We start from the raw sequence: 24,925 nt of genomic DNA on the forward strand, positions 1-24,925 counted from the left end.
AACTTCATGGTGCTTGGGAGGTGGTGGCAGTTCTGACAGTTGAGGGCAGACTCTGGGCCTTGGGGAATTCTTAGGTGATTCCAGAGCGCCTTGGGTTGCCCAGGTTCTGGCTCAGAGCCAAAAGAGCCAGCTCCCCTACTTCTCCCCCTGCCTTTCTTCCCCAGAACCAGCACTGGCTGCATCCACCTCATGGAAAAAAACATTTCAGGGGCTGATTCATTTTTCTCAAAACATATATTTACTACTACTCTCAGTACGTCTTTGAGCACCTTGACCAGAAACTCTCGGAATGTGTAGACCCCCACCCCTGCACCTCATGAGCCCCCTAGGCCTTGCTGACAAGGCCCCTCACAGCTTGCGCAATGGAGTCCTTGTCAATGCCAAACATCTTCAGCAGCTCAGCTGGCTTTCCGCTTCTCGGTACCTGGCTGACTGCCAGGCGGGTGACAGTGACGCCAGGCTCACCCACCACTGCAGCCGACACTGCCTCACCTATACCACCTGGGTAAGGGAAAGGGGAGGAGTCAGGGGATGTGGCTTCAGGGTGAGCAGCACACGGGTCCCCAGAGCCCCTGGCTCATCCCTGGCCCTTTGAGCCTGCTCTGAGTTTACACCCCTAAAACAGGCTGGCAAAGATTGCATATATACTACCCTTAGCCACTCCCATAGCCAGAGCAACCACCACTGATCAATCTTGTTCCTTTTCTTTTTTTTTTAAATAAGCCTACATGTGGGCAGCTATCAGCGAACCAGCATCTGCACGTGACCCCAGAATCTAAGCCAATCTCCTCCCCTGGGCCTCCTAGGAAGGGACGATGTATACTTGTGCAGGGCTGCCTCATGATGGACTCGTAAAAGGCAGATATTCAACAATGCTCCCCTAGTTTTGATGCTGTACAACACAATCCACCTTTCCCACTCTTAGCAGCAAGGTGGGAATCCCTGCTGGCTTCCTGGGTGGCAGGGGCTTCCCAAAGCTGATCCAGCTCTGGCACCAGGCCAGGCCCGAGCCCTGCTAAGAGGCCGCATCCCAGCTGCTCTGGGTTCTCTGGCCACAGCCACCCTGCTGGGGCCCGGGTAATGGGAGGTTCGTCCAGCCCTCAGACGCTCTGGCCCCCACTTCTTCCCGACTCCCCATTACCTTCGTAATAGTGGTCCTCCACCGTGAGGATCCTGCCCTTGGTGGCACGGGCACTGTCGAGAATGAGTTTTCTGTCCAAGGGCTTAATGGTGAAGGGGTCCAGCACGCGAATGTTGATCTTGTCTGTGGGGGGAGAAGGCACAGGGGCGTGGCTGGGGGGACAGGGCCAGTCTGCCCTTCAACGGGCCCCCTGGGTGGGGGGTCCCGAGGGCTGTGAAAGCCCCCCCTCATGGCTTGGCCCTCCTCCTGTGCTCATCCGTGACCCTGTGCCCCCCACATTCTACATTCACCATCTCCTCTGGGGAGCCTTCCCTCACCTTCCCCTTTGTGGTTCTGCCTGACTCAGTAGCACCTGGTCAAGGGAAGAGGGCGTGCCCCCCCTTCTCCTCTGCCTCCCTGGGCCAGCTGTGTGCTGCTCACAGCCAACAAACATTACATTGGGCAGAGTGTGGGGGCCCCGGGGGGCTTTCCCTCATCCTCCCCAGCACACCTTTGAAGGAAAAGCCAGAGTGGGGGGCTAAGGCAAGGATGTATGGGGAGGGGGCTGTAGCCACAGGTATGACGCCAGAGAGTCAGGCAAAAACCCAGCAGAATGACTTCCTGAGGATAAATCAAACCCTGCCCACCCTGGATCTCAGGATAAAACCTGCACCCCTGCACAGGGCTGATGGCCCCATGGGTGCTCCTGCCCTCCCTGCTCTTCCCTTCAGCTCCTGAGGCTCGGCACACCCCGTTCCTTCCGCCTGGGCTGCTCTTGGCCCCCTCTTTGTTCCTCAATTCCTACTCGCACCTGAGGTCCTTTCTGCCCCACCCACCTGCCCTCTGCTTGGTGCTGCTCAGCACAGCTAAAATGCAACATCTGTTGTGTGATTCTGTGACTCAGTCTCCCTTGCAGTATCTGTAGCTAACACATGAGGGCTGTCAGTGTGCTGGGTCTCATTGAATCCCCAGGATCCCCATGGGGAAGGTGACAGCATGTCCATTTTACAGATGGGGAGACCGAGGCACAGTGATGGGAAATAACTCACTTAACTAGAGCCTGGCCAAGCTGCAATTCAAACCCCTTGCCTGGCTCCAGGGCCTCTGTCCCAACTACCATGCTGGGGTGCCTCAACCCTAAGGCTGTGGGTGAGGGACAGTGGCCACTGCAGCCCTAGGACTTAGCACCCTGCTGGGTACATGGTGAACACCCAAAGGGTGGCTTGTGTTCCTGTCAGCATTTGATTAGATAAGTCTCTCTCCCCTCCAGGACGGACCTAGTATGCAATCTGCCTGGATCTTTTTGAGTCCTACCCTCCTCACCTTTCTTCAGCAAGTCAGCAGCGGCCAAGGCCTCATGCAGGGTCACGCCAGCCCCGATCACAGTCACCTGGTCATCCTTGCTTTTCAGGACCACCTGGGGGTGACACAGCAGGGCACAGTGAGGCTCAGGGGACTGGTAGCTTGGGGCAGGCCCCGACTTCTAGGCCCAGGGCAGCTTGCTACGTCTCAGCAAGAAGGGCTCAGGCTGGCTTGGCAAGGTCCCCTGGGCGTGAACTGTGCTGACCTTGGCTTGTCCGACCTGGAAATCTTCATTGTTGTTGTAGATTATGGCGTTTTCCGGGCGGCTGGTCCGGATGAAACAGATGCCCTGGGACAGAATGGGGAAACTGAGGACCACAGGGCACAGCACATCCAGCCTCGCAGAGTGATGTCTTTTTAGAGAAGCCACCCCTTCCCATTTTTTAAACAACTTCCACCCCATCACCTCATGGAGGTGTCTCTGTCATTCACCTCATCCCAGCCACCCTCTAGCAGGGAGAAAGGACTCCACTGCTCTCTGCAGACTGCACTTCCCTAAACACTCCTCCTGGGAACTGCCTGATGACATTGCCAGCCTTAGGCCAAAAATGACCGTCCTACCAGGTGGACCGACCTCCAGGTGGGGCTACTCCCCGAGAATGCACCTGCACTGCCCCCGCCCTCGGAATGGGAACCACTGGGGCCCTCTGGTCTACTGCAGTGTGTCTGCCGCTCTTGATCTGGACCGGGTTGCTTAGCTCCTTTTTCTGTCTTGGAGAGCCCATCTCAGGAAGGGCAGACAAGTGTCAACTGGCAGAGGCTGCCAGGACACAGTGAGAAAGAGTGCAGTGACCTCGTGGCAGTCATGGAGGCCTGTATCCGCCTTCCCTAGTCTAACGTCCACAAGCTTCACAAACACCAGAGGCAAGGCCAGGAAACACTGCTTGGGGGCAGTGAATGACCGGCCCTGTGCCTCCATGCTGGCCTCCCCTTCTGCCACCTTGGAAAGAGCCAGCTGCCAGCATGAGAAAGAACAAACAGCCATTGCTGACCAACCTTCGTGTTGGCTGCTAATTCCACTGCCTTCTCCGTAGACACTCCATCGCTCGGGTAAAAGACAGTCGACATGGGGAGTGACCGGAACATGGCGAGATCTTCCAGGGCCATCTGGGAGGGACCATCTTCCCCTGGAGTGTGAGGAAGGACAAGCTGAAATAATAGCCCCCATCTGCTCCATCCCACTCCTCCTGGTCTGAAGGGTTGAGGGAAGTTACAGGTACAAACTCACCGATGGACACGCCGCAGTGTGAGCCACAGAGGTTGATGTTACTCTCGGAGATGGCAGCCATGCGAATCTGGTCGAAGGCCCGTGTGTAGAAGGCTGCGAATGTGCTGCAGAAGGGCACCGTCCGGTTGCGTGTGGCACACCCCACGGCGATGCTCACCTGGGGGCAGAGTGGAGCAGGCTCAGCGCCGGAAGAGGCAGTGGGGAAGGGTCTGGAATCCCAGTAACTTACTCATTAGTTAGTTACTAGCTCATTCTCCTCCTCCCGTGCAGTGATTTCCGTGTATTCATTTCTAAACACCAAACTCCTTTGACTTGAAAAGTTCTATCAATTATTTTCTTGGGGAATGTTTTTTCCTAGCCATGGCCAAACCCTTTACCCTTCCAACGGTAAAGCTTGGTCATGGATTGTCCATCCTTCCTGGGCTTCTGAAAGTCCCTGATCCCCGATCTTCCTGTCCAGCATCCAGGTCTCTGCAGAGCCCAGTGCTCCCAAACCCTCCTCCCAGGCCTGAGGTGGCAGCCCCAAGTCCCTCACTGGAAGCACTGAGTGCTGTACATCAGCTGCCTCCTCCATGGCTCCCAAACCCACAGCTGACACAAGCCCCCTTTCCCTGACACCCAGGGGCCTTCCTAGCCCCTACACCCTGCCAGTTTAGTCTGGACTCCCAGCCCTCCAGCCAGCAAGGCGAGGAGCCACAGAGACAACTTTAGGTTCAGCTGGTGGAAGCACTGTGGACCCATTACAGCCAGGAGCCTGCAAAGCAAGGACACTCCCTGTCCCTGGAGGCATGCAAGCCCGGCTGGGCTCCTTGGTCAGGAGAAGGGGATAGTTCAAAAAACAGGACAGAACACCGTTCCTTATTTGACAGTCTCAGTTACTGACCAGGGGCTGCTCCCCGAATTGTGTGCATATCAGGGGCCCACAGAGTTTCCTCATCGGCCATCCGTCAGGGTGGGGGCCCAGAGCCTGTGCATATAAGGTCCCTGGCTCCAGCCTCCTTGCTGTGCCTGAAACCTCTACTCAGAAAGCCCTTTTTCCCCAGAGAGGTCCATTCACCGCCACCCTTAGCCCAGGTGCAGCTCCTCCTGCATGTACCTGATGGCCCTGTTTTGCTCCCTGGTTTGTACCCGTGGGTGTGACACCCTCACCCTCTGTGGCTACTCAAGGTCAAGGGTCAGTGCTGGGTCCTAGCTGTTCCTGTGGTCTCCAAGGCTGGCCTACAGCGGGCACACGGTATCGCCAACATGGCAGCCTGAAGGAGGAGGGTTCAGCACTGCCTCTTCACCCACAGGCCTCAGCCCCATGGCTGCAGCTGGACCTGCACCCACCTGCCTGCCCACCTCTGGCACCCACCATGTTCTGCTCGGCAATGTAGCACTCAATGAAGCGGTCTGGATGCTCCTTCCTGAAGAGATCCGAGAAGGTGGAATTCTTCGTGTCCCCATCCAGGGCGATGATGTGCTCGCTGGCGTGGCCCAGCTTGGCCAGGGCCTGCCCATAGGCCTTGCGGGTGGCTATCTGTGTGGAGGGGCGGGAGAGCTGAGCCAGCAGGGCAGGCAATGCCCTGAGCACCACCGGGGCAGGGGCGCTGCTGCTGCAGCCGGGAGACTGATCAGCCTCTGGGAGGCCACATCTTTTAGGGAGGACAAAAATTGGGGCAGAAAAAATAACCCCAATAGCACAAGGTCCTTTGAAACCTTTAACTTCTATGAGGTGTATACGAGAACATCTACAGTGAACGTCTTGGGAATCCCTGGAGCCCCTTGTTCCCGGGCCAGCTGTCCAAACTGCAAAAGATGTCCTAACACCCCAACTTCCCTAACCCCCTGTGTCAGAGGCCAGTGAGACTGCCCCACTTTGCAGGGCAGTAAACTGAGGCCCTGGGTGTCTGACAGCCTGACATCGAACTGCATTGATGAGGTCACACTGGGCAGGTGCTCCCAATGGACCAGGGATGTAGGGACTTGGGAGCCCCAGGCTTTGATTCCAGCTCTGGCAGCAGCTTGCTGTGTAAGCATGGGCAAGTTCCTTGACCTCTCTGAGCCTTTGCTCCTGAACTGTCAAAGATGGGTAATTCCAGAGCTGGCTATCCCCATGAAGGAGCTGGCAGCAGCTTCAGACTTAGCCTCCCACCTTGAACTCACTGACTTTTAGAAATAATTCCTATCAACCATACTGTGCCCCCTATATTTGTAGTGGTCACAATGGAGATGCCTCAGGGTTCCCTCTCCTCCCAGCTAAAGCCCACAGCCCCCTTTCCCAGCCCTCTGGAAAGTACATCTTGGCCACAGCCTTGGGAGCAGAGAACCATGGCCACCCCACCCTCAGCTGGTCCAGAAAAGCAAGGCCCAACTTTGTACCTTGTCCCCAACTTTGTAGCTAGGCGGAGTGAGCATGCGGATATTGGAGATGTCCACCAAGGGGGCGTCCTCCTGTGGCGGAGTTACCAGGATCTTCTTCTTGTTCTGGATCTGGCTGTAGATTTCCTGGATGACCTCATGAGCCATGTTTTTAGGTAAGGGCTTCCCATGCCAAGACTCCTTATCTTCTATCCCTGCAGGTACAACACAGGAGGGCAGAGGGACCCATAAGACAGAAGCTCTAAGAGGGGCCAAGAAGGTGCTCCCAGGGGCTGTTCCTCCACCTGGCGAGGGCAGGACAAGCAGGGCCCATCACTAGGCATCACAGAGGGCTGTGAGAGGGAAGACATGCTGAGCAGGACCCACACACCCAGCACACGACAGGCCCCTATGAATAGCTGCCTGGTACCCCGGAGCTCACAGTGACTGGGGAGGGGAGCAGGCCGTGGGCATCACCCCACCTGCCACCTCCCATTTTCCTGTCACCTCCCACCTCAAGCCTACACAGAGCAGGGTCTGCTGTAGAAATCACAGACTCAGTTTGCTGGCTGGGCTAGGAGGGATATTGGCAGTGGAAGGGGAAACTGAGGCCCAGAGCAGGGTGAGCACTGCCAGGGTCACTGTTGCATCGACAAGCAGCAGACCTGGTGTGGAAGCAGCACCCAGGCGTGCCCACCCCAAGTGCCTTGCTTAGCATCCCTGTCCCTGGAGGTCAAGCAGCCCAGGCAGAGCCAAGGATCAACCCTCCTAGGCACTGTCCAGCAGCTCACAGACTGTCATGAGGTTTCCAGAGATCCCACACGGGGTGCAACACCTGAGGGTTCCGTGCCAAGCAGTGGCACTGAGGCTGTGGCAGTCTGGGGCACCCCAAGAGTGCTCACCTCAACGTCTGCCCCCTCCCAGAAAGCTCCAAGAGCCACAACACCATCTTCTGGACAGTAGTGAATGTCTGGGGCCCTGCAGGTAGGGGGAGCTGTGATCCCTGGGTGGAGGGTGGAAGCTGGGGCACATGGCACAGGGCCTGGACTTAGGTGCCCTAGCTCCCCCAGACTCCCTGCGTCCTTGGGCAAATCCCTAACCACTTCTAGCCCCATTTCCCAATCTTTAAAATGGGCAAAGGCCAGCCCAGCCCTGGGGGTCTAGAGCCTGTGCTTGGATCCTGCGTCCTGGGGAGCAATTTATGCCTGCATTGCTCTAAGGCCCAGCATAGGAAGCACCTCCTAAACTCTCCCAGGCCACATGGGCCTCCGCTAAGTGCTTTTCCATCACTCAAGGGGTACCCCATTCTCCTTCTGGGGAGAACCTGGGTTTCCAGCTTCTCCTGGAGCTTTTAGCATCAAACCTTCATCTTAGAGCAACCAACTAGTGCTGCCAAGGAAATTGCAAATTACCAGACAGGGTGGGGGTGTTGGGAGCTCATACCAGGCCCTTTCTCCTTACCCACAGGCCATCCTCTCCAAGCTCCTCCTTAGCCTGGTACTTCAAGGCCAGTCCTACCTGGGTTCAAATCCTGGCTCAGCCTCACTGACCACTGAGTCGCCTGCACAACTCAACCTCCCTCAGCCTGTTTCCTCATCTGCAAAATGACAACAACCAATCCTACAGGGTTGTTGGGAGGATAGGATCAAGCCTGGCACTGGGAAAACACAAGTTCCTGCTCAGTTTTCCCATCCCTGGAGGCCATCTCCCTCACACCACAGCCCTTAAGGCCCTACGTGGTATGGCTGCTCCAGGCCACAGCCTGCTTGCAAGCAAGCAAGAATGGCCCTCCATCTCCAGGGAGCCGGGAATCTCCTGCTCCTCTTCTCTGGAGCCCAGGTGCACTCAGTAAGGCAGCCAAGGACCTGCGCTTCCCCAGCCACAAGGAATGGAACAGGGCGTGAGCCTCCTCCCCAACCCCACCCAGTTGGCCGCGGGGCCGGTGCGGGGTAGGGACGGGGAGGCAGGCGGTGCATACTGACCCGCGATCCCTCGGCCTTTGAAGGTCTTGGCGATGATGGCTGTTGGCTGGTGCTTGGCCTGCCCAAAGGCCTTGCATAGCTCCTCCACGCTGTGTCCATCCACGATGATGCTGTTCCAGCTGGGAACAGAGAGCAGGAGAATGACACCATGGGGCAAGGGCCAGGCGGCTGGAACTCAACAACCGGAAGGGGCAACGCCCAGGGAAAGGTCTGACTTGGCGTGTGAGGGTTTGCCCTCGCTCAGCTCCCAGCTGTGATCTGGAAAAGAGCTGGGGGAGTTGGGAAGCCTAACATATTCCTGTTTCCAATTTGGGTTTAATTTTTTTTCTTTTCTTTCTCTTTTCATGTTATTTCACTTTGAACTCATTTTCCTCCACTTTCTTAAGTCATTCAAAGCTTAGTTCATTTATTGTCTCTTTCATTCTTGTTCTATTCATTTCCTATGGAGAACTATTTTGGGGTAATTTACTGGGGTTGGAATCTGTCTACTATTATATTCTTGATGAATTTTTGGCCTGAATTTTATTTGGGAGACACATTTGAACATTCCATAGATGCTGAAGCTGAACATACTGCTGAAAACTTTTATAAAATGGCCCACGTTGTCAAGCCTTTCTCTTTAAAGCAGTCCTGTGAGACTCTTTTTGGAATATAAATAATAAATAAAAATAACAGCCCACCCATCCAGGTGCTTGCTCTGTGCAGGTGGTGTGCTGAGCTGCCTACACATATGAACCCACTCAAGACTCACCACAACCCCTTGGGTGGGCTCTGTAATTGCCCCCATTTTATAGACAAGTAAGTGAAGACAATGAAGGTCAAGCAACTTGTCCAAGGTTGCAAAGGTAGTCAGTGGGGAGCCTGGACTTAACTTAGGAAATCTGGCCCCAGAGCTAAAAGGTAGGGAGGGACATAGGCCCCTGGAACAATGCAAGTGTCCAAGTGTCCAGCCCAGTGTGGCCTTGGGGAGGTCCTTGAGGTACTTGGCTCAACAGAGGTAAGAAACCCAAGTCTGCTGTGTAATTGGTTACCACAATCAACCCCGACTTTCCCCCGTTAGTCTGGCGTCCCCTCACGCACTGACCCATCTGCAAAGGGCAGGCTTGGAGGCCTAAAGGCCCTCACCGCCCTGCAGGGTCCAGCCTGGCTCACCTCACCAGAGTCCAACACAGCTTCCTCAAGGATACCCCTGGGGTCTGAGTCCCTCAGGGCCCCAACTGCAGAGAGGCTTGTACTGGGGGCTAGGGAGGGACATGGAAGTGAGGGCCTCTGGCGACCCCCACCCAGATCAACCTCCTTGTTCTGTAACATGTGACTCAGAATTCACAATCATTATTCAAGGCTCAAGCGAGGCGTCTGAAAAGCCCTAATTCCCATTCCACTAGGAGAGGGAACCTGTTTCTCCTCATAGGACATGGGCACCAGACTGACGTGCAAACCCCTCAATAGCTTACTCAGCCTCTCTGAGTGAGCCCCTGCACACCTGCTCAGACTCCTCCCTCCTCCCCCAAGAACAAAGTGAGGTCACGTGAGATCATGTATGTGAGAGCTCTGAGAACATGCCACACGAACACGGTTTGCCCAGAAAAAGAAACCCACTTAAACTGGGCCTCAGTCCACAAACCTGTGCTGGTTGCCTGACCTGCCACCTTAAGCCCTAATGCCAAAAGTCTGAAAATGCCCAGAGACCATCTTTAGACAGAAGTTCAGCTCCTGAATCTGCAAAGCCTCGACAGGCGACTACTTTCCATGCCAGGACCATGCTCGGCCATGGGCCTGCACTCACCCGAAGGCCTCGCAGCGCTTCTGGTACACGTCCATCTGGTGCTGCAGTGGGGCCGGGTCGCTCTGGCCCAGGCGGTTGATGTCCAGAACGGCGACAAGGTTGTCCAGCTTGTAGATGCTGGCGAAGGCCATGGCCTCCCACACGGAGCCCTCCGACAGCTCCCCATCGCCCAGCATGCAATAGACACGGTAGCTGTGGACAGAGAGGGGCGAGGTCTGAGGCCGGCCCCTCTCCCCTGGGCCTGTCATGCCCCCAGCCCCATACCCCCCAAAGGGGCTGCTCCCCAGGCAAGAGAAGTGAGAGACGGATGGCACTGACATGGAAGGGACAGCCGTGTCACAGGTCTCCAAGTCCACAACCCTAAAAGGAAGCAGCTAAGAAGGAAGCTGTCGGGAGTTCCTGAAAGAAGCAGCTCTAAGACCACGGGGATCCCTGGCCAACAACATCCAAAAAATGGGGGTTGATAGGGCAAGAGGGAGATGAGGAAGAGTGGATGAGCAGGCAAACTGCTGGCACTGGGCTGCTTCTGGCCCACCCTCCCATGAGCCAGGGGTGTTGGAGGAGCCCTGGGGACTTGAAGATGGACAGAGGGAAAGGGGAGCCTGAGGCCCACATCCCACTGCTGCTGTCACCTGCTCCAGGCAGCATCGAGGGCAGGAGGCCTCCAGGTGGGACAATGAGCACGCAGGTGGGAACTTCGGGGCCGCGGTCATTGGGCACCACCAGGTGCCAGGGTGGGCCTTTCCAGAGGCTCCATGGCCGGCTCCTGTTCCCACCTCAGGGGCCTTCTCCCCTCAACACAGGCAACTAGGAGCTTTTCAAGGATAAAAACATGGAACTTGGAAACAACTTCCAGGTGGATGGACGTTTCCCTGGCACTGGGTTGAGTAGAGCGAAGGGGGGTGGGTTTAGAGGCAGGGAGACCAGCTCAGGGGCTCTGACCCCCACTGCAGGAGAGGCGAGGTGTGGGGGCGCTGAGGGGCAGCGGCATAAAAACAAGAACCCCATCCACTAGGGTTGTTCAACAATAATCCCAATAACCATAGGAGCTCTGGCAGGGCTGGTGCCTGGTCCTGTGGAGAGGTACTGTCTCCACCAGGGAGATGCAGTTGTTATTTTCAACACGCAAGTGAGGAAACAGGCTTAGAAAGGTCAAGGGACTTGTGTGAGGTCAGGCTGTTGGGCAATGGCCGGGCCAGGATTCAAGCCCAGCCCAGACTCCATCCACCCTGCTGCTCTATCTAGCAAAGCATATAGGGTGAGGAGTGGGCAGGACTTGGGACCCTTCCTTTTTCCCTGTCCAGTGTTCAGTGTCTGGCCCCAGGGAGTGAGGCTGGGGCCCAGATGGGCTCAGAGGAGACACAGCTGCCCTCCTACTGGTGCAGGAAAAGGGCCCTGTGTGGGCTGCAGGCTCAGCAGTCCCGGCTTGGCTTTCAGGTCGCCTTGTTGTAGGAGGAGGAGGAAGAGGCTAGAAACAGCCAGGGAGCTGTCAGCATGAGTCAGCACTTCTGCTGCCAAGACCAGGCAGGGATTCCCCAAATCTCCTGCCTGGTGCCTTCCTTTCCATGACCTCAGGGCTCACACTTCACAGAGGCCCCATCGGCTTGAGACTGGGTCCTGTACCTGAGACCCTGGAGGGGCTCTGGTCTGGGGTAGCGGACCCTCTGATAGGGCTGAGCCAGAGAGGCCTTTGGGGAACCTGAAATTCCAGGGAAGCAAGGAGATTCCAGAGAAGCAAACTGGCTGCCTTCCTAACCCCACACCCACTTCCCAGGAAGTGGAACTGGGGCAAAGAGCCAGGAGTGGAGTCCCAGTGTAGCCTCAGACTGAGACCTGGGGCAGAGCTGGCCTGCCGTGGCCCATGGACTCAGGCAGGAGGGTGCCCAGGGGACACTCCGGGGAGGGGGCTGTGAGGAGGAAAGGGCCCCCCGCAGAAGCCTGGGCTAGCTCTGAGGCTTGGTATTGCCTGGAGCAGTTAAGAGTTTGGGGTGGGGACTGTGAAAGCCTGCAGTCAGGAACTACCAAGAACAGACGGGACCCTAAATAGAGGGTCTGTGTTTGCTGCAGAGCTGTTTGGAAACTGCCTAAACGTCCAACAACAAAGGACCAGCTAGATGGATTACAGCAGGTCCTACAACAGAATATTATGCAATCATTACAAATCGCTCAACAGTTAATGTTGTCAGAAAAAGCTCATCATAGAATGTTCTGATTTTTTTAACAGCGGAATATAAAATTGTATAAATGCTATGATTATAAGTTTGTAAGACTTTTTTTCACATTAAACATGAGGGAAATACATTGTGAAGTTTAAATCTGGAAGGAGGAATTAAGAATGAGGAAAATATTAATCCTTTTAAATAGCTTTCTGTATTTTTTCAAATGAGCAGGTATTTTATAACATGAAAAAAAAAATCGTTTAAAAGAAAAGTGAAAAGGGAGCCAGCCTGGTGTACTTCCCTGGTTGGCTGGGACAAACTGTGCCTCGAGCCCGGGCCTGCTCTATCAGGATGCCACTTCCAGGAGCCTGGCTCAGCCTGATAACCCCCGATGCCCTGCCACCCCCCAGGTGCAGTCCAAGGGCCTTAGCCAACCTGGTCCCAGCCACCCTGGGCTCTGGGGACCTGGCTAAACCCCTTCTCCCCACACTGGCTTGTTCCATTATGTTAGGATCAGGAAACGACACTTCATTGGGAATTATCTCAAGCAACTGTAGAGAATGATTAACTCACATCTCCGGTTCTGCATCAAATAAAATGCTCTTAAAAATACATTCCATTCTTTGTGATCATTTCTCTTGGCTTCATAGTGAGTCAGTTTTAGGTGTCGCTGAGCCTGCCCCAAAGCTCAGCTAGGCATGAAGGCAAACGCTGACATGGGCACAAGCTAGAGGGATCTGGAAGGGCCTCCCAGCCCAGCCCACCTCCTGGGGAGCATCTCAGGACCCCTCCTTCCTGTCAGGAGCAGCCTGCACACAGTAGGTGCTCATTGTGGGGTGGTACCCTAATAGGCTCACACACACACACACACACACACACCTTAGACCCAGCAGACCAGAGGAAGTGCCTCGGGGCGCTGGCTGGGGTGGGGGTGTTACCTGGCTTTGTCGAAGTATTTGCCTGTGTAGGCCATCCCGCAAGCAGCCCCGAGGCCCTGGCCCAGGGAGCCAGTGGCCACATCGGTGAAAGCTTGTTTCTGTTACAAGAGAGGGTCACAGTCATTCGCACGGGAGAGGAGGGAGCCTTGTGCTCCCCTCCCTGCCTCCCAGGACCCTGGCCTCACCCCCGACCTGGACACAGTGGGGCAGGCTCAGGGGGAGTCACCGGCAGCCTCCGCCCAAGATGTGATTTCTTACTCTCATAACGCAGTAATTGTGGACTTGGGTGGAGGGCTTTAAATCCCAGCTCTGCCCGCTTCCAAGTTTTGTGACCTCAGGCCAGGGACTGAAACTCTGAGCCTCAGTTCTTTCATTTGTAAACGGAGTCCACATCACCCACCTCACAGGGTGGCTGGGAGGGTTCATGATAAAACTAATGTAAAACATTTGGCCCCAGCAGGTGCCTACACTGAAGATTGACAGTTTTTGCTGTAACCCATGATCTCCAAACATTTGCAGGGGTGCCAGCTGGCACCCTGAGGAGCAAACCGAGGCCCCTTTCCTGGGGCGTTGCCAGTATCCTACTGCACTTCCCATAGTGATCCCTCTAAGCAGCCAGGCCAGCTCAGTGGGGAAGGGAAGCTGGGTGTTCAGTGCTTGGGGGGAGGCCCCCCTGAGGGTGAACACAGGGCCACTGGCTGGGGCTTCAAGCCTCACGCCTCAGCACCAGCGTGGGGGTGAATGCAACTTGCCCCAAAAAGGCCCACTTCTTTCCTTCCTCATCATGACACCCTTATCTGCCTTTCATCACCTTCAACTTCTCAGTGGGTGCCCCTGCCCACCCCCAACCTACACACCTTGGGAAACAGGAAGTGGGGACAGAGGCCTATGAGGCTCTTGGGGTGCACTCACCGGGACTGGGTGCCCATCGAGGTCAGAGCTGATTTTCCTCAGGTTCAACAGCTCCTCCTCGGGCAGGAAGCCAGCTTCAGCCCAGACTGCGTACAGGATGGGAGCAGCGTGGCCCTGCCAGAGGATGGATGGTGGAAGGAGGGGTCAAATGGGGAGCCAACACCTGGGGGCTTTTCCCCTTGCACACTGAAACCTGGGGCCCAGCAGAGCCGGCCCGCTGTGGTCTCCATTTCAGGGGAGGAAGCAAGTGAAGGCCACTTCCCTCCTTTCATCTCTCTCCAGCCTCTTGGTTTTCAGCCCAAAGTTCCCACAGCCAAGGCTGGGCCAGCACTTGGACAGGTGCAGGGGGAGCACAGCTGTGCAACCAGATGGGCCAAAACTCCAGCAGGCAGCTGGCCGCCCTAATCCCTGTCTTCTGGCACATTAATGGACTTGGATGGACTTCCAAACGCTAATGCCTGCCCCAAGAGACCAGAGGTCACAGAGCCAGGTCTGAGGGCAGGTGGAGTTTGGGGTGCCAGGAGTCCCCTGCAGCATGGCTTGTGGCTGTGATGCTTATATGGAAGGGCAGGACATGGTGCCCCCATCCAAAACCCTGCTGTGGTTCGCCACCAGCCCAAGGGGAGCAAGCCGTGGTCTCGGGTGCTGGCGTGTGGAAAGCCACAAAGCTGTAACCCCAGACCTGGACCAACTTCTGGCTACGAACACCCAAAATGGGCAGAACTAGTGACTGTATACCTCAAATGGTTTGTATGGTATGTGCTATGGGGGAGGGTGGGCCAAGGCTGGGACTAGAGAGCACTGGCTGCCAGCACCTTCTCACCGTCCCAGGGCAACTCCAGTCCCAGGTGAAGGGCAGCCAGGTGTGCAGGCTCTTACCTTGGAGAGCACGAAGCGGTCGTTGTGAGGGTTCCGGGGATCCTGGGGCTTGTAACGCATGGCGTGGAAGAAGAGCACAGCCATGATCTCCGCGGCGCTGCAGCAGGATGTGGGGTGGCTGCGGCCCAGGAGAGAAAATGGACACACGTGTCATGGCCCTGGACCCCTGACCGACTGTGCTCACCCCAGGCCCCGGACAAGGACCTGGGGGTGCAAGTACTGAGGAGCCACAAGCCTGGCTTATCAGAGAGCCACGGGCTCCTGCTGCCTAGGGGAGTGGCAAGGAGTCTTGAGGAGGGCCCTGCTGGGGGCTTTGGGTCTGGGCCAGCCAGGGGCTGTCATATCCTCCCAGGGCCACCAGCCCAGACCTTCAGACTCATAGGAACTGAAAAATTCTGGGACTCGACTAGAGTAAGAAGGAAGGAGGGGGAAGCCCCCTCCTACTCAGCCTAAGAGCAGTATGGCTGGGGGCAGCTGGTGTGGGCTGGAGTCCACTTCCCACCTCATGGCTCCTAGCAGGATTCAATAGCCAAGGGGAGGATCTGGGAACCACGGGGCCTCTACCACTAGCCAGTGAGCTGTGTCCACTGGGACTGCCCAGGACTCTGCCCATCTGTGAGGGCACCCTGCTCCCCCAGGCCCTCAGAGGTCTGGGTCCACAAGCTCACAGGGCAGGGTGTAAGGGACCAAGGCTCACAGAATTACCACACCACCACCCCCTCCCCCAGCACCCTCAACACATGAGTTCAGTTGTCTGAAAAATTGGGCTTTACACCAGCATTCTGGGCTCGGAAACTTTTTTAAGTGGATATTTTGGGGACTTGCGTAACAACTTGAAAGCATGCTTTGGTGCAGAATTTAAAAAGCAAAACACAATCTCATTTTCTCCCAGGGCTACAACCATGTAAAAATAAAAATCCCTTCTGCCTATGGATAAGGGCTGAGGCATGCCCCTGGAGGGGTAGGTCAAGGGGCACCCCTTGACCCCTTCTATTAGCCTTTTGTTCTAATAATTGCACTATTAGTTATTTGAACAGCCACCAGGGAAAGGAATTAACAGAAAGAGCCAGAATTACATCTCAGAGATGAGACTTGTCCAGGCCTCCCAGGACCCACCAGATTAATCCAGCCCCTGAACCCAAGAAGGTGGGCTAGAGGTTGGGGTTTCTGCCAGGGCACACTGGAAACCGGGTTAAGCCTGAAGCCCTGGGGTCTGCTGGGTTTTATTAGGATGTCAGCCTCAGGGCATGTGCCTCTGGGCCTCTCCAGCCATACAGGCTAGCTCCACCCTCTGACCCTGCTGACCCCACTCTCCTTGGGGCCCTGCTCTCCAAAACAGCCCAACGCCAATCCCAAGGGCACATGCAGCACCTGGGGCCCACAGGAGCCTCCCGCCTCCCCTGATCGGCACCCCCATGAGGTTAGGGATGAGTCATTCCCAGCGCAGACACATTAGTAGAGAAATCTAGAGAACCGTCCATGCTGGGTTAGCACACACACACTCCCGGCACACAATCACCTTATACTTAACCATTTCTATGATCTCCTGGTCATGGGGAAAAGACTACACCTGAAAGAGGGAGGCGAGGAAATGTAAACAAGAAACCATCTCCTGACGGGCAGGACCCCAAATCCTCTGTCCCCAGTGCCAAACTTCAGTTGAGTTGGGAGATTATCCCAATCAACACCAGTCAGGCTGAGCTGCCCTTTCCACCTCCGAGGACAGCCCTGTCCCGGGGAGATCCTGTTTCAAAAGTCATCCCTCTGTCATGAGGACGGGCTGGAGAAGTATGTGGGTGGACACTAGGCCAAACCACTTAGACGAGAAAGAAGGAAGACAAGGCTCTGCCCGCCCAGCTCACCTCACGACCCCAGGGGGACATTCCCACCTGGCTACCAAGACGGGGCTCTGGGGAGAAATGGCTTTCTACCGGTGGCAGAAGCATGCCCAGGAAGAGTGGACGGGGGGCAGGGAGAAGGTCACCCACAGAGAGAGATCAGAAATTGAAAAACAGGAAAAGGAGTTGATTTTAAACCCTTCCTTTGCTAAGCCCACACGAGGCAGGCCTGCAATACTTGAATTCCTACCCAATCCTGCATCCAGGCATGCTCCAAAACCATGTAAAATGAGGGCTCCTTAGGGGCCATGTGTCCTCCCCACTCCACCCCAGATGGGCGTGGAAGCAAAATGCCCCAGGATGGGGATATGGGCTACTGCATGCAAAGTGCCTGGGTCACCGCTAACCACCATTATCTGCTGGGAGCCCAGCTGCCAAGCCTCAGTGACCCCAACTCCTCATCCTCAGGCTGGGGCCGTGATACCCCCCTGCCCCCTGCCGCCAACCCTGGCCACAGGGCAAGTGGGAGGGAAGGAATGAGCAAAGGATTTTGAGATAAGGCTCTGTAAACTGTAAAGCACTGAGCACACAGGCCACAGCTACTCTCAAGGTCAACCTACTAGAGGGCCAAGGGCATATAGAGTCAGTGGCCTCAGGGCCTGAGTTTTCCTCAACTCTAGCCTGCCCTGAGCCTGATGACTCCAGGTGGAGGCCCTGCCCCATGACACACCTGTGTCATCGACTGGACACTAACCTCTGTTCTGTCTCCTGGCTGACGTGTTACACTTTGGCTGAGATGGGGGCTACAGAGCGCTTTATCCTACTATCTTGCGTTGACTTGTCACTCCAAATGCAGTGCCTGTTTTTTTAACCAGGTTCATTCATTCTCAACAAGTTCTTTTATTTCTCAAGCTTCTACTATGTAGCTACACTCTGTGATGCACTGGGGTCAAAGGACACTTGACAATCTTTTCAAAAACCCTGCTCTTAGCATGAACACTTTCAGTCCTATTAGTCCAGTCTGTGAAGGAAGTGCTGTAAGCTTAGAGCTAGGCCCACATCAAGTTTCTCAAAGACCTCCCCCCGCTCTGGAATGACACATTCTTCCAGACGTTCCACCGCCAGGAAGGTCTCTGCTCATCCCTCTATGCTTGCTCTTCCCACTCACAGCTTTCCCTGTAGGAAAAGGCCAGAGAACATCCCTTACCCCTCTGATGGGGCTTCTTCAAGAGATAACGGATGTAAACATCAGTTAACAAAGTGCCCCCATCCCATCATACACACACCTGGGGCTAAATCACAGGGAGTCTTTACACATGGTTTCTCAACACATGAACAAACCAGGGAGGCCAAGCATCTATAATGGCCTCACCGAGGCAATTCCCAACACTTAAAAATATAAAAGAATAAAATATGGTATGAAGAAGGAATAGGTACCCAAAGAAGAAAGTAAAAACACAGAATTTGAAAACAACAGCTAAGATTCAACTTAAAAAGTTAGAAAAACAGAATGAGCTCAAAGATACTAGAGAGAAGATCATAGAGAACAGAAATTCATGAAATAGGAAGCAAAAATACAATAAAAATAATCCAAGCCAGAGCTACTTCTTTAAAAACAAAAAACAAAAAATGTCCAAAAATTTAGCAAACTTCTGACAAGGACAATCAAGAAAAAAAGAAAGGCAATGTTAGAAGAAGAATGTGGGGCATAAGTACAGATGCATTGGAGATTAAAAAGATAAAATACCCTGCATGACTTGATGCCAATAAATTTGAAAACAGGAAAATTTATAGGACAAAATAATTTACCAAAATTAACTCCAGGAGAAATAGAAAACTTGAGTAATCTTTTAACCATTACCAAAGTAGTAGTCGAAGATGCATATTCCCTAAGACCCAGCAGCTCCACTCGTAGGAATATAACCAGAGAAACCTACAGGTATGTGCCAGGAAACATGCAGGGGACTGTCGGGAGCCACCACGTTTCCATCAATAGAATAGATTAATTGCAGAATGTTCATATAATGGAATACTACACAACAGTTAAGAGTGAACACTTCATACATAGATCCAGCATCAACATTATCTCACAAACAGTACATTGTAGAAGGATCTGTAGAGCACAGAAAACCAAGCCTATTGTTTATGAATGTCTACAAATGTCAAAAAACTTTAAACAATGGAATGATAAGGCAAAGTTTATAGGAGTGGGAGATGAGAAAGACACACAAGTCTTCTAAAGTACTATTAACATCCTAGTTCTTCAGGTAGGTGGTAGCGACATGTAAGGTTCATTGTTTACAAATATATGTGCATTATTTATATACTTTTTAGGTATAAGTTTCTTTTAAAAACTACTTAGGAGAGAATCCCAGGATGCCAGGGCAGAAGTGAACTCAGAAGCAGCCCTAATTCTTCTTGTTCCTGGAACTGCCCAAGTTGGCTCCTGCCTGATTCCAGACCTCAGGTTGGTTTTCTCTTTCAGTTTCTTTAACGGCCACGTCACCTCCTGCAAGAAGTCCTCCCTGACCTCCTCCTCATTCAAACTTGCCACCACCTGACGTTATGTGGTAATTTTTAAAAATGATTTTATTGTGGTAATATTTATACAACATAACATTTCTCATTTTAACAACCTTCAAGTATACAATTCAGTCATATTAATTACAATTCACAATGTTGTGCTACCATGTACCACTGCCATCCATTACCAAAACTTTTCCATTACCCCAAACAGAAACTCTGTACCCATTATTAACTCCTCATTCCCTGCCCCTGGTACCCTGTGATCTTTCAGTCTCTAGGAATTTGCTTATTCTAGATATTTCATATAAGTGAGCTCATACAATATTTGTCCTTTTGTGTCTGACTTACTTCATTCAACAAAATGTCTTCAAGATTCATCCATGTTGTTGCACTTCCTCTATCTAAATGTGATTATTTTTTGCCTGTCTTGTCCTACTGCAGTACAAATTCTGAGAGGGCAGAGACTTTGAGCCCTTTCACTATTGTTTCCTCAGGCCTGAACAGCACCTGGCACAAACTGAGGGCACAAATGAATAACTGATGTATCCTGTCTCTGTGACCTTGGGGAAAGTGACCTCTCTGAGCCTCAATTTTCTTACTGTAAAATGGAAATAATAGAAGCTGATTGGATGGGGTACTTTATATGTAAAGAGCTTAGTATTGTGCACAGAAAATAGCAATTGCTCAGTAAATCTTAGTTCTTATTAGTCTCAGAGGGCCTCTTCATTTTGAGGATGGGCATTAAGGGTCATAAAGAGGAAGTGACTTGCCCAAGGTCACAGTGCCTGCCAGCAGCAGAGCGAAGGCAAAAAGCAAAATGCTCAGAAAAACTGATGAAAGGGAAAACAAAATGTGGTATATATCCTTAAAATGCAATACTATTTGGCAATAAAGAAATGAAGTACTGCTTTATGCTTCAACATGAATGACCCTTCAAATATTATGCAAAATGAAAGAAACTAGACTCCAAGGACCTCATTCTACATGATTCCATTTATATGAAATATCCAGAAAAGGCAAATCCATACAGACAGAAAGTAGATTAGTGGGTGCCTGGGGCTGGTGGGAATGTCAGGGTTGGGGTTGAGAATGGGGAGTGACTGCAAATGGGCATGAGGGATATTTTTGGGGTGATAAAAATGTCCTAAAATTGGATGGTTGCAGAACTCTGTAAATGTGCTAAAAATCACTGAATTGTATGTAAATACATGTAAGGTTCATACATAAATTATACCTCAAAAAAGCTGTTAAAGAATTGTTTTATAAAGGAGGAGAAAAAGTGCTAAGAGAGCCCAGAGGATGTACTCTGGTGTCCACACTTCCTCACCAGTTGCGCAGCCCTCAGAGATTGCATCCAGTCCATGAATGCAACCAACTGCTAAGCAAGAAGTCCAAACAGTCAGCCAGACCCAGCTGCTGACAGAACCACCTAGCTCCCACCACATCCCACCCTGCTCTGAATGGACACTGCCTCCCCATTCAGGGCCCAGAGCAGAGTCTGTCTGAGGACTCTGTGTAGGACCCTGCCCTCAGGGGGTCTCTGAACCTAGCAGGGAGAGTTCTGGGCATCCTGGACAGACAACCACTGTCTCTGGCAGCAAGGGCATTCCTGATTTTGTAGGGCCAGGTTCTACATGCCTAAGCAGAGGAAAAGTCCGGGGGTCAGAGTTGTGGCAGGGGCCTGAGTGTGGTCAGAGTTCACAGGAAGCCACGACCCTAACCAGGGGGACTGCACCTCATTCCCAGCTTCAAGAAACACTGGCCTTCAGCCTTGCTGAGTTCAGAGGTCACTCGGGCAAAGAATCACATCATTCCAGGGCAGCCAGGTGTCTCCACATTGAGTTGGGAAATGCTACAGCTGCTGCGGGGGCAATCTCAGCTGGGTTCGCTCCTGCCTCAGCGAAGGCCAGGCCAGGATGGGAGGTAGGGGCCCCAAGGGGAGAAACAGGCTGGGGCAGATGGCTCTCTGTTCTGAGAAGCTGGACCTGCATGGTGCAAGAGACCTCAAGGGCCTGGGCCATGAAGGGGCCATCTGAGCACTCAGCCAAAGCACTCCCCACATGCCAGAACTGGATGGAGGGAGAGGGGTCCCCACTTCCAGCCACTTCAAGGTCACAAGAACCACCTTGAGGTAAAACTGATGGCAGGTGGTGGACCCCAGAGTTTGCTCACTTGCCATCCCCAGCCTCACTACTGAGGCACCCTGTTTGCAAACCACCTATGGGCCTCACCTTTAAAGATGGGGAAACTGAGGCTCTGGGAGGGAATGGTCTTTCTGACAAGGCCATAGTCCCTCCAAGAAGAGCCGGGTTAGATTCCTGGTCTCCTCATACCCACTAGCCAGGTCTGACCAGATGTTACTCTCCTGGTCTGGATGAAACCCACTAGCAATTTCCAAAACAGCCATAGGTTAAAGCACAGACCACCCCTGCCCCCATCCCTCCACCCCCCATTTGTAGCACTGCATTCATATCCAGATTGCACAGGGATTCTGACAGCTTCTGCAGGGGACCCTGAGGACTGTATGGACAGCATCCTGGTAAGTGAGAACTGAGGAATCTTTACTATCAGTGTCAGCATCCAGGCTACCTCAGAGAAGGCCACTGGGGTTTCATTTTTTTAAAGCCTGGAGGAGCTGGACCCTGGCCACAGTTTCCAAAGCACGTGGATGGAGATGACCCCAGAGAAGCTCCGGCCGCTGTGGGTGCTACCTCAACAAAAAGCCCTTTATGAAGGCTCTGTCTCTCCACTGCCAGGCCCAGCCCCTACCCAACACAGAGACCAGTGTCCTCATACTGGGGAGGATAGTACTTCCCAGGGCCTGGTAAGGTCTACTGCATACCAGGTCAGTGATATAGGAAACCGTCACCAAATCCAGAAACCTGCCTGGCAGCCTCAGTGGGCAGCCACCAAAGGATCTGAATAAAATTCTGTTCTGCCACCAGGGTTGTAAGCTCCCCAGAGAAAGGGCCACACTAACAGTGCCCCTGTAAAAATGCTCGATCCAAGGATGGTCATTTTGGCTGTGACTGGAGCCCAGAGTGGGCCAGGACCACGGGACTCAGGCTTCTCTCCATGCAGTAGAGTTCCCATTGGGGAAGGCGTCAATGTAAACATCCTAGAAATCAGAAAACCGCCTTTATTACTCTTCGCACACACTTTTCACAACTTTTCTTGAAATGAGTTGCAGAGTCATGCTACTTCCTCCTGAATTCTTCAAATACTTCTTTCCTGCATCTTTTATACACACCCTCACAGACAAGCAGGCATGAATCATTGCTTTCTTTTCTTTTGCAAATGGATACTTTGAGTTCAGTCAGTTAGTTTATCCCTAAAGTGTTACAATGTAAACAAGGATGTAACCCTAAGCCACCCAAATACAGAATCTTTCTCTTTTCAGATGGAAATCAGAGTTTAGTGACTTAACAAAGGTCCAGGGGACCCACTTGACCCCCTTGGGAGCCCCCTGTAGTTGGAAATGTTATTTCATTTCCCCTAAAATGCCTTTTGAACTGATATCCCAGCCATTGCTGCACCTGACCTTTCCCTTTCCAATTTCTTTCCATTCTCTGCAACCTGATATAAACGTCATCTTGCCCACCCACCCAGGAAGTCTTCCCAATAACTCAGGCCCTCCACTGGGCAGTATGATCGGTCCCCGATTATCAGCTTGGCCAAATCACTTATACTAGCCTCAGTTTCTTCTTCTATAAAATGTGAATATAATAGAATCTGACTCATAGGATTTTTCTTAGAATACATGAGACAATATTATATTAGCACATATTAGCAATAAAGAATGCTTTGTGTGTTACAGGGACCCCTATTTACCTATTCAGCCATCCTGTAATTGTCTGCATGTTTTATCTTACACTGTGAGATGTTCAGACATGTAATACTATCTAGTTGGGTATTTGCTGTGTCTCCCCAGCTAGATCTCCAGGGACCTAGTTTGACAGCCCCTAGCACACAGTAGGGCTCAACAAGGACCTGAAGAGTAAATGACCATCCCCCCTGAATTGGCCAAGGGAAGCTGACCTGGCAGAACCAAGCAAGCAATACAAGGTTTGTGGACCTACTATGTGCCAGGCTGGGGAAGGGTGTACTGGGAGCAAGCTGGGTCTCTGGATGCAATGGGTAGGACTGGTATAAACCCAAGAGAGATAACGGGTCCAAAGTGTACATGAGGTAGGGTAGAAGGGAATTGGCCTCCAGCCCCAAAGAGTCTAATTCTTACAGGGAACCGGGTGTCTTAAAGGCACAAAGGTGGGTGTGTACCTACCCTGGAGAGCAAAAAAGATTTATCTCTTAATAATATACCCTCATGAAATTGGCCAGAAGTCAGTCTTGTCTTTGTTCCAAGTACACAGCTTAGCTCAGAAGGTCCCTGGAAACCTGGCCAAGTTACCCCCCACCCAGCCCTTAAAGCCCCAAGTGGGGCACTTGAATCCCTGCAACCACCCTACTGTGGTGTGGTAGGTGCTTTTATTGCCCTCATGTTACAGAGTGGGAAACAGGCCCTGAAGTAACTCACTCTCAACCAGTTATCACCTATTATCACCATCTGCTCCTAGGGATCAGCTACAGCATTTATCCACCTTTTGAACCAGTAGGGTTGGGGGAAAGGATCTTGGAGGATGGGTGCCCCTGCCCTCAGGACTTTATTTCCTCCACTGGGGCCCTGGAACGGGTCATTCCTTCACTTACTGTTCAGGTCCCTCCTCCTCTCTCACCCCAGATCAGATCTCAGGCCTCCCCTTCCTGCTAGGTGCAAGGTTTCTGCACCCACGTGGCCACTTTCCTCCCGCCATCCCCCCCCCCCCATCTCAGCACTTCCTTGCTCCCAGGTCAGACCCCAACCCAAAGGTGCCAGGAGGCTGGCTGGTGACTGTAGGAGGGGAAAGTGGAGGTGGAGAGAAAGCCCGGACTCAGTCCCTGCCACCCACCTGTGAACCCAGATCTCCCTCAGAGATAAGGGGCTACAAAAGGCTTCCAGAGTTGGGTCGCTTCAAATGCCAGCAGACACTGTGTGTACCCTGGGGCAACAGGCTTAAACTCTGAGCCTCAGTTTCCCCGTCTGAAAGGCGGAAGGTACCAGTGGCCCCCACACGCGGTTGTGAGGGGGATTAAGAGGGCCGCGTGCTCTCAGTGACAGTGCAATAATGGTGGCCTTCGCGGCACGGCCGGAGAAGGGGACTTGGTGATTTCCGAGCATGCACTCTGCGCTCTAGTGCAAGGGGCAGAACCCGCCTGAGGCGCACGGGCAGCAGAGACGGAAGCGGCCGGCACCGCGGAAGAGGCCTCCGGACTGGGGCCCTGAGAGGCGCGCTGCCGCGGTCCGCGCGCCTCCGCCGTCTGACTGTGCCCCCGGCCGCCTTCCTCGTGGTGGCATCGTGCAGCACGACCCGGAGCCGGCGCGCCCGGTGCGACCGTGGCCGCCGGAAATGGCTCCCTCCCCTCTTCCTGAGCCCCGCCGGGCCCGGCCCCCGCGCCCCGCACTCACCCGGAGCCCGCCGCGGTGGTGGCCTGGATGGAGCTGATGCGCAGGCGGTTGGCCGTGTCCTTCAGGGCCTGCAGCTTCTGCTGGTCGGGCTTGTGGTAGGCCTCCATGGCGCGGCTGGGCGAGGAGGAGGAGGATGGGGAGAGCGAGGACGAGGACACAGAGGACCCCGAGGCGGCGGCAGCGACTGGCAGCGGCCGAGGTCCGGCTCCGCGCGGGGGCGCTTTAAGACTCCGCGGACCCGCCGGTGGGAGTAGGGCGGGATGGGGCGGGGCGCCGGGATCACCCCAGCCAGCCGTGCGCCGCGCGTCCCGCCCCGCCTCGGTGTTCTCAGACGCGGTCAGTTCCCGGCTGC

General features: G+C 53.7%; 1 protein-coding gene across 1 annotated transcript; it reads right to left on the reverse strand.

Moving 5' to 3' along the window:
* Positions 1-215: 215 nt before the first annotated feature.
* Positions 216-24,801, reverse strand: TKT (transketolase). Its single transcript, XM_037798275.1, has 14 exons — positions 24,574-24,801; positions 14,707-14,824; positions 13,828-13,941; positions 12,916-13,013; positions 9,819-10,010; positions 8,033-8,151; positions 6,072-6,265; positions 5,065-5,229; positions 3,711-3,867; positions 3,479-3,609; positions 2,688-2,771; positions 2,444-2,537; positions 1,142-1,264; positions 216-501 (listed from the first exon to the last, which is right to left on the reverse strand). The coding sequence occupies exons 1-14, from the start codon at positions 24,678-24,680 to the stop codon at positions 326-328; spliced, it is 1,872 nt and encodes a 623-aa protein (XP_037654203.1). The 5' UTR covers positions 24,681-24,801; the 3' UTR covers positions 216-325.
* Positions 24,802-24,925: the final 124 nt, after the last annotated feature.

Source organism: Choloepus didactylus, chromosome 1 (assembly GCF_015220235.1).
Source record: "Choloepus didactylus isolate mChoDid1 chromosome 1, mChoDid1.pri, whole genome shotgun sequence".
NCBI classification, from domain to species: domain Eukaryota; kingdom Metazoa; phylum Chordata; class Mammalia; order Pilosa; family Megalonychidae; genus Choloepus; species Choloepus didactylus.

Coding starts and splice junctions, on each gene's coding strand:
- TKT (XM_037798275.1), bottom strand. CDS start 24,680: ATGGAGGCCTACCACAAGCCCGACCAGCAGAAGCTGCAGGCCCTGAAG. Junction 13,014..13,827: donor TCGATGGGCACCCAGTCCCG/GTGAGTGCACCC, acceptor CTCTTGTAACAG/AAACAAGCTTTCACCGATGT. Junction 5,230..6,071: donor GCTACAAAGTTGGGGACAAG/GTACAAAGTTGG, acceptor CCCTCCACACAG/ATAGCCACCCGCAAGGCCTA.